Genomic DNA, 11,900 nt, shown 5'->3' with positions numbered 1-11,900 from the left:
GCTACAGGAGGGGTCTTCAGAATTGATTGTGGCATCTCTACCGTGTGGTCAACTCGTGGCCCGTGACATGTCGTGTGAATTCTCCGGCCGAAGCTCCAAATAAACCGTCAGTGTTTGCCATCAAAGCTCCAGCTCTCCTCGTGTCTCTCTGAGTCCTGTCTCCAATTACTTCAGAAGTTTCTCCCACAAGTATATCATGTCACACAACAGAAGGATATAAACATAAAAAAGAAGAAACCAACATATTACAGTATATCAAAAATGTGTGCTCTACTATAAAGGGATAAAACAAAAAACTCTATCGTGTTTTCCATCAGTGATGATATTAACTTAACTCTGGGTGTTTTATGATTGTGTTGCAGGTGTTAGGTGTTCAGACTCCTGGTTTCACCGCTGCTGTGCGACTTGGGGCTGAACTCTTGAGAAATTGGTATGATCACTGTGCCGCTTGGTGTGGGCCAGTATACCTCTCTTCCCCCTGTGACGGTAATTTTAACTTCTTCTTAACAGCATTTTAAGATACAACCAAATGTTGTGTTGGCTTTAAATTCTGCTGCACATTAGATTAAGCTCTTGAGACAGAAGTAACACAATGTAGCTAATAATCCTGGTATAGTGATTGCATTGTATTTCGTTGGCTGTATCCATAACAACGTGCATTACTGTGACATATGGTAGGTAAAGTAGGTTTAAAAAATCATGACATTACCAATGCAGCTCAGACTGGAGCTTAAAAGAATGCATAATCAAATGACTTTCAAAATAAATAAATTGTATCACATTAGGGCATTCAAAGTAAATTAAAATGTATTTATAATCCTCCACATTCACTCATAAACTCACATTCATTTTATGGACCGGTGCTAAAGTAGAGGTAGGCTGAGGGGGCATATGATACCTAGTATCTATTAATAATCACTTATCATGCAGCATATATTCTTTTACACATCTGAAAATACATTGTACTTAACACCAATGAGGAAATGTTATGATGGAGCATGCATCAGTACGTACTTTTCTTTACTTTACACATACAATGATATCTCATGATACAACATGGACTTAAAGGTATTCATAATGTACAATAAGCCCCTTCAGTTAATATATAGGTTAGAACTAGTTTATAGCATCAAAAAGACACTTTTAAATCACATAAATTCACTATGATCTTATCATGCAGTGTAGCTTAGGTCTTCATATGAACTGATACCAAATGATTCACAACATCAGGGCTAGCTACAGATTAGCCACAGTTCAAAGCAGCATTGATCTTGAGGAGTTCGTACTGCTTTAGGTGTCTAATATAACACTTCATCCTGATCCTCCTGCAGACTCTTTGGCTGGTATCTTCCAGGCAGCGGGGATCCAAGATATCCGTGAGTATTATTACTGGGATGACCAGCAGCGGGGCGTTTGCTTGGATAAGCTGCTGGAGGATCTGGAGAAGGCTCCGGAGCGAAGCGTTGTTGTTCTGTCAGCGTCTGCACACTATCCCACCGGAGCAGACCTCTCTCACAATCAATGGGCTGTGATTACAGAACTCATCATGGTAACTGACTTGTCCACTTCAGAATCAGAATCAGAAACGGGTTTATTACCAGGTAGGTTCACACATACGAGGAATTTGACTTGATGTCATGGTGCATACATAAAATATAAAACAAAGAATCTCCATATAAAACAAAAAATCTTTAAGGACATTGTAATCAAATATAGTTAAATAGCAATAAAATACAGCAGTAATTTACAGCGAAATGGAATGCAATGAGTTATAGAATATAAAATATGAAATAAGAATATATGCAGTAAGCAGTATTTGAACATTGTGTGCATTAATGTAATGCACATAGAGTCTACGTTGTGTCAGTGGGGGGGGCGGGCCTTGTTTAAGAGGCCGGTAGGGGAGGGGAAGAAACTGTTCAGGTGGCAAGAGGTTTTGGTCCTGATGGAGTGCAGCCTCCTCCCAGAGGGGAGGGGGGTGAACAGCTTGTGTCCAGGGTGGCAGGGGTCGGCCACTATCTTCCCTGCCTCTCTTTTCTTTAACAAAGAGCAAAAATGATCCGACAAGTGGCTCTTCTCTCCTACTTAAATCATTATTTGCTGTCTTGTCAATCTTTAAATAGAGGCGCAGGCTTTTTCCGTTCCTCTTGCTGCCTCCTCAGGCGCTCTGCTATGGAAATGTGGAGCGGGAGGCCTGGCCTGTTCAGTACTGCGCCTCGCAGGGGATGGAGCTGCTCTGTGCTCAGTCCTTCTCCCACTGCTTCGGACTATATGGTGAGTAAGTGATTTAAGAGTATCACTGTATAGCGTGGGAGAGAAACTCCCTCTGGAGGGAACTCTGGGATTTCAGACTTTGAAGACCATGTACATGCACAAAAACCTTTATAACACACTACAGGAAAGGGACAACCCAATAAGCATAAAAGGACACCTTTTAATTTGTCTTACCCATTAGATGCCAGAAAATGCTTATATTACCTATGGAGTCAAAGTGACGCTTTCTGCTTGTTTCCGTTTGTCCTATTTCATTCGCGCAGACTTTAAAGCATTTTGTTATTTTCTATTTCAAAAGTGTCCCTCTTCCACTTTATTTCCAATTCCAGTAAAAGAGAAAATGAGTATAACATAACACCATTATTGTTAGAACAAAGTGTTTCCCTCGCATCAGAGTCATCTTCTCCTTCTCTTCTCCAGGCGAGGCTGTCGGTCACCTGCTGTGCGTGTTGAAGCAGAACTCCCTCCTGTTATCTGTGCAGTCTCAAGCTGCCACAATAGTCAAGTCACTGTGGGCACAGCCGTCCGCAGGAGGAGCAACTATTGTGGCCACAGTGCTCAGTAACCCAGCACATGTTGTTGAATGGTGAGTCACGCTCCATTTAAAATAAAGTATTTAAAGAATGTTACCTGCGCAGCCACATTGCTGCTGTATCAGTAGATGTCTACAGAGATGGCTGGACTTTCTCCGTCACTCCTACAGACAGTGGTGCAAGTAATAATGCCACACTATAAAAACACTCTGTCACAAGTCAAATTAGTGCATTGGAAATGGTACTTAAGTTAAAGTGGGTCAAATCAGCAAGAGGAAGTTCAAATATTAAATGTACCCAATTTAAAGAAAAACCTACACTTACATGAATTAAAATAGCAAACAGAATAACAACAAAATAATTCAAAATACAATTGGAAATGAACTAAATGTCTATAAATGCCCATTAATTATCTCTTAATTGGCTAGATTAATCAACTAAGCTGTTCTTGTATTAACTGTTGGCTTGGTAAATTATACAACTAAATCTTATATTTTATGAACGCCTGTGTTTTTTATGCAAACATCTTGATTTGTAAAGTAACTGGTAACGAAAATGTAAAATAAATGTATATAGTAAAGTAAAAAGTACAATATTTCCCTTTGTGTAAAACGATAATACTCATGTAAAGTACAAATACCTCATCATTGTGCTTTAGTTAATTCACATAGTTACATGCCAACACTGCCCACAAGCCTGCAAAGCTTCATACAATCGAACTTGCAGTGTTTTATGAACTTTAATGTACAAAGTGTAGCTTACTGGATCTATCATGTTATGCAGATATTTCAACTATACACTTCAGATATTATTTTCCAAATGCTGTCAATGTTTTCTGTTTCCCAGGAAGGAAGAAGTGAAGCACATTGTGGAGCGATGTATGCTGATCAGAGAGCTGTTGAGAGAAAGGCTGAGGCTTCTGGGAGCTCCAGGCTGTTGGGACCGTCTGACTCAACAGAGCGGACTCTACTGTAACACCGGATTGAATGGTGAGTAGCAGACTGCACTGTTGGTGGACACATGTCATACATTCTGCAGTTTTCAGAAATCGAACACAGGGATTACACCAGATGTCGAGGCAGGAATATGGTTTGTGCTTTATTCTCTTTCTGAAAATCCCAAAATGGAATGAACAACAGCTTTTCTTGCCCTGTGTGTAAAACACTAACCTATTTACCAGGTGCCAAAAGCTGCCTTCAAAAAAACAAGACTGCCCAAAATATATTTTGTGTATATATACCGCATAGCATATTCATATTTATTTAGTCTATAATCTCTATATTATACTGTCTACATGTATAGCAGCTCTCTAGTGAATTCAATTTATAGTTTTAATACCCATTAATATCGGAGCTTTTTTAGATCTGTCATATGTTTATACCTATACAGTAGATTGCCTCATTTAGGAAAAAACTAAATGAAAAAGCAAGGAAATCAGTCGAAATGAATGTAATGGAGAAAACAGCTATGAGAATTAGAAACCAAATGCATATCTTTGAGGAAATGTGGGTCAAATGTAGAACAATATAATTCATATATACCTGAGTATTAACAGTGTATCCATTCTTTTTTTTGTAATATTATTATTACTATTATCTTATCATTTATTTTCGTACTTGTTATCTGTTATGTAGTTAATATATGTACCTAGTTGTGTTTATTTTGTTATGTATGCTTTGTGAATATTTTCTTAAAATGCAAATAAATAAATAAAGTGAGATTTTGAACCCAACATTTTTTTTTACTATACATTACTCTTCATTTTACTGCATCTTTTGCACTTCTGGTTAGATCCTAACTATTTCCTTACGGCCCGTCCACACGGTGGCGTGCGTTGAAGCTTCAACGCTTCTGCCCATTCACTTTGAATGGGGTGGCGTCACGCTTTGCCGAACTGCATTGTGGTTCCCTCGCTTCGCTTTGCTCGCTTCAAAAGTAGAGCAATGTTCAACTTTTGAAGCTTCGACGGAAGCGTCACCCAATCAAATCATATGCCAGTACAAGCTCTAGCCAATCAAACCGCGTGCTTGTGTGTCCGGGGCGGGAGATTCATGTGATTGGTTGTTGGTCGAGTTTCAGACACGCCCGCCGGCAAGCTTCAACGCACGCCGCCGTGTGGACGCTGCTTTATTATCTCATATATTTTACAATGAAACAAAAAAAGCTTGAATCAAAGATAATGATGTGCTTTACCAACATGTCTCCTGTTTCTTCCCTCATACAGAGGAGCAGGTAGAGTTTCTGTCCCAGAGGAGACATGTGTACCTGCTCCCCAGCGGCTGTCTCAATGTGAGCGCAATCAACGGGCGTAACTTGGATTATATAGCCGAGTCCATCCATCGGGCCCTGACCACTTCTCTCTGACCATGTGGCTTTTGAATCAAGCTCTACAATCAGAGTCAAAGGGGCTTTCCCGTCCCGACTGCAGCTCTCATCTAGATCGATCTAATCCATGGGTCATTTTGAAAAGCTCTCTTTCAAGGTTACTATGATCACAGTTTCAGCTCTGGCTATTGCAGAGTGTCCCTGACTTCTTATGAGAAAGGTGCAATCTTTAGTAATTGTAACAGACAGTGTAACCCCTTCTGGTGAGAAGACCCGAGTATAAGATGTGTTCATGTGCCCTGTAATGTATGTATTGATTAGGTCAGTCATATAGATAAAAGAAAATGACAGCAGTGATGTAAACTTCATTTTTTAGATGTTGTTACTTTAGCTGGAGAGTCTGTATAAGGTGCAGTGTCTAAAGCCAGCAGTTTATTAACTAAAATTACGTTGTTAGCTTGGTTTAGAACTATTATCTTGGATCTAATTTGTTTAATTCTTACAAAAAAATAAATATAGAAATATCTTTTTGTGAAGTTACAAGGGGAAAAAACACAAATTGACGTTTTTACATCTTTGTTTTTATGCCAATTAAAGAAAAAAGACAAACATTAGAGAGATCTTTTCAAGCAAATAAGTGCATGTACTGTAATGTCAAACTCTCCATTTAACTATATAATTGACGTGTTCTGTATATGTTAATGTCATGAATGGATGTGAGTCATTTTAAATAAAACTGAGTTCACTTCAGTTTTGTTTTGTGTTGTTTCCTGTTTTGAATTTCTTTGTATTCTCTGGGCCACCAGGATCCAGACTCCCCAGCACAATCTAAATAAGGTGAATCCAGAGCTTATCCGTGCCCAATAGGGAATAGGCCTTAGAAAAACAACTTGTTGCTCACAGCAAGACAAATGTCTCAAACGTTTTCTCTCCAGCTTCACAAGTTCCCTTTCGTTGCTGTAAACGTCAGAAAAATAAATCTCAAATATATTGAAACATACTGCGTATACAGCCATAAAATCTACAACTGAGCAAAAAACCTTGATATAAAAATCTAATAAATATATTTTCTTCTTGTGTAAACATATTTATTCATATAGCCTTGAGCGGTGGTGGCAAAGTCCATTGGGACTTGGCTTGGCAAGGCACCGTTCCCTACACTGCTCATAATGGCAGCGCACTGCTCCCAACACTAGGATGGGTCAAATGCAGAGAAACCATTTTGTTACATAGTACCTGTACTGTGTAATGACAATAAAAGTGCAAAAATAAAGTTTAGTTCCTGATCCTTCTCAAATAGGTCAGTGTGACGCATGTAGATATATCACGTATACCAACCTATCTTTTATTCAACCTGACTGCTCTATTAAGAACTACCATCGTGTGGCAAAAACACGATGAAACAAGAAGCCTACTTATTTAAATTATTTTATTAAAAAACACATTTATTGTAACCTTTCATTTTGAATAGAGTCGTATTTGCAGTAGATTGCAATCATGTTTTCAGTAACATTTCCTTTCAATTAGGATTTTTTTTTTTAAATGACAGTTCATCCGAAAACATTAATGAGTAACCTCTTCTCTGCCATGCACCTCTGTGTGCAGATTTGTATATAACTAACTGTATACCTCCTTTCATTGGAGAAATATGCCACTATAGTCGCTGGATGCTGTTCAGTTCTGAGAAACAGGTTTACACAAGGTAATGGAGGCAGTGTTCTCGCTCTTTTCATTTCAGGGACCTTGGGTGAACAACAAGGATAATCAACGTCCACCATCACACAGTCTGAGCCATTAGAAGCTGTGTGCTGCACTTTGCATCATGGAGACAGAGAGATGCAGATACTCACTCGCAGGTCTCAAGTTAGGGATACGCTGCTGACATGCATCCACAGCAATATACGTGATTAAAGGGATTGCTTTAACCCAAATATAACCATGGAAACTAACCGCTTGTTGTTACGGTGGCCGACAGCTGCGAACGGGCTACAAGGGTCTAAAAAAACAGCTTCAAAAAGAATGCAAATATAAAAACAGAAATGTGCCGAAACACATGCAAATGAGGAAACATCTTCACCAACTTGGCGAAACATGCGCAGAGTTAACTAAAATCGCTGCATAATCGAAACGGTGCAAATGAATAACGCTGCAAATTAAAAAAGCTGTGCGAAACTCAAAACACAACGGAAACGGGGACACTAAAAAGTGATGCACACAGCTGGGACCGCGGCGCTTGTTGACGTTCGGGGATTATAAAGTTGGCTACAGTATATATCACTGTTGTTTGAAATGTTCCTAAATGTAGATTTTATTGTGTTAATTTAAAAATGTGATCGCATGATTCCTTCAAAAATGATGCCCGAGCATCAACAAGCACTCCTGTCCCGGCTGTGCTCATCACTTTGTATGTTGGTGAATCTTTTCTAAATGCTGCGCGTGTGTTGTCAAGTTGGTGAGTATGTAGCTTTATTTGCATGTGTTTTGGTACATTTGTGTTTTTATATTTGCATGGTTTCTGCAGCTGCAGCACGTTTCTCCCGATGGTTTTAGTCCGTTGAGGCGCGTTGGCACTTGTCGGCCACCATACATGGTCAGCAAAGATCAAAGGTAATTGGTAAAAAAAAGGTTTTTGCTTTCCTTCAAGTTATTGGCAGCAGAACCCAGAAATCATTTTCAGAAGTATAACAAATAAAACTGAGCCAACTCTGAAATGTTAAGCTTGAATGTCCTAAAATATATGTGAACCACACAAAAAAACAACAATTTGAAAGGATCTTGTAAGACCATTAGCCAAGATTTGGACATGACATTTTTTGGAACCATTTAGATTCTATTCTTAGTATTGCTTTCTTAAAAAGCACACTGTCAACGACACAATAAAAGAAAATAACATAATGTTCTCTGTCGTCTGCTCCCATGCTCTTCGCACATTCAAACAGGACCGATGTTAACCCAGACTCTGAAGGACTAATCACATGCCACACAGCAGTCTAAACAGTGAGCGCTGTCTATTGTGAGCAGATATAAATTGTCACAGCAAGACGACATTGAGGAGGCACATTAAAGGCACATGGTTACCACTGAGTGGACGCAGAGCAGCCGGTCATTAGCACAGGAGGAGCTGATTTGAGCTGTGCTGCTGACCAAGTCCTCTAGTGCACTTAGAGAAAGATTTTCTGATTGACCAACTATTAGTCTAACACTGAGAGAACAAACGCCATTAACTTCAAACAAAAATATCTTATTCAAGTCTGTTTAAATTCAAATGATTCCCTTATACACAACACAGTAATTACTTTCAATTAAGAAACAATAACACAGAAATTACCTAAACTTGATCATCTTCTGTCTTAGATTTTTTCTAAAGAGACTCCTTTGAACTAAAGGATGCATCCTCATCAATAGAGCCTTATTAAAGCCTAGCTTCCAGTTCTCCATTGAAATACTTGTTATCTGTAAATGGGGTTCTTTCCAAGACTAATTTTATTCAAAAGGACACCGCTCTATTTTTTACGGTGAACCTGGTCACCGTAAAGCTTTTTTTAGAAGATTTCTTGAAATGTTTTTTTCTTTTTGTTGCTCTAAAACAGTAATTAAGCTGCAGTAGATTGCATAGATAGAGAGTATTGTAACAAGCATGTTTTATTAACGTCAGTGTTGTGTCACTAAATTACCAAGTTAAGTGGTTAGGATGGATCTAACCACAGGGTTTCACAAGGTTACATCGATAAATTACCATTTGAATTACATCAAACCAATGTTATGGTCAATACCTCCGTGTTAACTTGCTTACATTAGAAATTAAACCACTTTTGTACTATGAATTGATTTCACATAAATATTTCATTAGAAGATTATTTTCTCCAGTATCTTCCATGTCATTTGACCCATGTGACTTACATATTTTTATGAAATAAATGCTACATTTACTTAATCTCTTCATTGGCACCCAAACAAAAGAATAATAACAGTAATACATTTGTAATTTGTAAAGCACCTTTCAATACTACAGTAAAAGCAATCCCAAAGTTCTACAAGGGGCAGAAGAATATCTGCCTTAAAGGTCCCCTATTATACTGTTTTTCATCAAGATATTATAGGTCTCAGATATATACAAAACATGTCTCTGAAGTGTTTGGCTCCAAACACNTAATGATGACAGTTTGTAGCAAGTGAATGAAATAGTGTTTTGGCGATTAGGCCCAGGTTTGGTAGAATCGGAAACGGTTCTTTCCTTCCCGAATGACATCCTACCAAACCTGGGCCTAATCGCCAAAACACTATTTCATTCACTTGCTACAAACTGTCATCATTATGTTCATTTATATAATGTGACCCGATAATAAACATGTATTCCATACATCACGTCTCTCCTGAGTGAAATAGCATTACCTTGGTTTTATCAACATTTAATAGAAGCTTAAGCTCAGCGAGCTGAGTCTGAATAATGTTAAAAACAGCCTGTAATTTAACAACAGCCTCCTTAATGGAGGGACCTGCACAGTACATCACGGTATCGTCCGCATAAAAATGTAAAGTAGCTTCATCCACATTTTCACCTAAACTGTTGATATATTGAGAATAAAAGTGGACCTAAAACAGAACCTTGAGGAACACCATTAGCAATGTTCAACCACTCAGAAGACAGCCCATCAAAGTGAACACATTGGGACCTTTCAGAGAGGTAGTTCACAAACCACCCCACTGCATGGCTGGATATGCCAATACTGAGTAGCCTCTGCTTTAAGATGCGATGATCGACGGTGTCAAACGCTTTGGAAAGGTCAATAAATAGAGCTGCACAACTCTGCTTATTATCTAAAATACTCGTAATGTCATTCACCACTTTCATTGTCGCAGTGATGGTGCTATGTTGCTTTCTGAAGCCTGACTGATGTTTAGACAGGATATCATTTTTACATAAAAACTCCTTTACTTGTTCACTCACTAGGCGTTCGAGCACCTTCGCCAGAACTGATCAATTTAGAGATTGGCCTATAGTTATTTAAAATAGTTGCCTCCCCTCCTTTTAGCAAAGGCAAGACATAAGCTGACTTCCATACTTTTGGAATTGCATTTGTGCTGAGGGAGAGGTTAAAAAGAGAAGTAAGAGGAAGAGCAATAAAATCCGGTTTCTTAGGATCTAGCTTGGTTAAGGCTTCATGCACAACATTAACAGTAAAAGGAGTAAAACTGAAAGGGTTTTCCAGACCACATTGTTCAGAGTCACGGATTGGGGTGTTCACAGAAGCAGAGTTAGAAACAGAATCAAACATAGACAACCGCAGGACACAAAATGCTCATTAAAGCAATTTAACATGGTAGCCCTGTCCGATATAGAGCCAGATGCTGTGGTAAGGCACGGAGGTAGCTCATTACGGATCTCACCGGTGGATATTGATTTTATGGCTTTCCAAAATTTCCTAGGATTATTTAGGTTTTCTGTGGTAACTGACAAATGGTACTTCGACTTTGCACTTTTGACATTTGAAGTGAAGCTATTCCTTAGCTGCCTAAAACTCAGCCATTCTACCTCTGACTAACTTGTTAACAGCATATCAAGCTTAATCCCAATGGTTCACCAATTTTACCAGCATAGTATTCTTAGTTAATCACAAAATGGCTCTGAGATGAATTTGAATCATGATTTTAGCTGGCTAAGTTAAAAACACCTGCTGACCCTTAAATATAGCATCTGTCACATGAAGGAGTTTTATAGGCAACATTTTGTCAATTACACTTTCTTTCTGCATTATCTGTCCGTTTCATATTAAATGATGGTTAGTTTTGCTAGCCTGTATCAGCTAGCATGGCTGTCTGAGGCTAATAAATCAAAAAATACTAGCACATCCAAAGCGTATATGTTTTTACACTCCAGTTTTTGTGTAAATAAAACATTTGTGAATTTAAGAGATGCTGATAGCTCGATGTGTTACCTTAGGAAACCCCAGGCTATCCGTTTATAGTGTTTATGTTGAGCTAATGAGCTAACCTGCTGCCAGCTTCCTTTTAAACATTTGTTTGCGATTGGTACTTTAGATTTAACTTCATAATGGGGTTGATAAATGTATTGTGAGACACACTAAACATTTCACAGACTTAAATCATTGTACTGGATGTTTTATGTCTGAAGGAGGTGGAAAGCTGTCCGCATCTGTACTTATTTGTTGCCAATAAAAGTCACTCCTTAAACAAACGGTCTTGAGAAAGAACCTAATAGATTTTTTATGAAATTGCATTGTTGCATGCTTTTCTTTGCCAACATATACATTAGACCCTCCAGAAAAACGCGATTCTGCGATCGCAGAATTTACCGCATAATCAGCAAAATGGCGCAGATTTTTAAAAGGCCGCATATTTTATCACAAAGGGCCCGCATAATCCGCCGCATTTTTTCCACACAAAAATCGGAGAAAAAATTTTTTACTCGTCTTGAAAGTGACGTCAGCAGCTGTCATGCCGCATCACAGAATGGTAAACAACACTTGTAGCTAGATGAAACGTGTGGGAGGCCTCACACGATTAGAGAAAACAGGCCAAGAGATGAAAATCTAATGCCATCGGTTCAGTTTACGAGCGGAACATTCTACTAAAAGACCGGAGCACAAGGATAGTGAGTGGGGAAGACTATTCTGCACCGGTGCGAACTGTGTGTTGGCCAGCAGTAAGAGATCCCCGATGGGTTGTACGACCCCCTGATCATCAAATATTCGCTGCTTCTGCGCTGCGACAAGAACAGCAAACAACCACGTTCCACCGAGGCATCAA

General features: G+C 38.9%; 1 protein-coding gene across 1 annotated transcript in view; it reads left to right on the top strand.

Moving 5' to 3' along the window:
* got1l1 (glutamic-oxaloacetic transaminase 1 like 1) overlaps positions 1-5,847 on the top strand; it is a 6,326-nt gene extending 479 nt beyond the window's left edge. Inside the window, exons 2-7 of the mRNA XM_010791852.1 lie at positions 363-486; positions 1,332-1,549; positions 2,124-2,274; positions 2,695-2,860; positions 3,654-3,796; positions 5,032-5,847. Coding sequence (XP_010790154.1) covers positions 363-486; positions 1,332-1,549; positions 2,124-2,274; positions 2,695-2,860; positions 3,654-3,796; positions 5,032-5,171 — 942 coding nt within the window. The 3' untranslated portion in view covers positions 5,172-5,847. The remainder of the gene's footprint in view (positions 1-362; positions 487-1,331; positions 1,550-2,123; positions 2,275-2,694; positions 2,861-3,653; positions 3,797-5,031) is intronic.
* The last annotated feature ends 6,053 nt before the right edge of the window (positions 5,848-11,900 follow it).

Source organism: Notothenia coriiceps, unplaced genomic scaffold, assembly GCF_000735185.1.
Source record: "Notothenia coriiceps isolate Sejong01 unplaced genomic scaffold, NC01 NC01_scaffold00035942, whole genome shotgun sequence".
Lineage (NCBI taxonomy): Eukaryota > Metazoa > Chordata > Actinopteri > Perciformes > Nototheniidae > Notothenia > Notothenia coriiceps.
The sequence above is the reverse complement of the archived record's forward strand: the minus strand, read 5'-3'. Positions and strand labels throughout refer to the sequence as shown.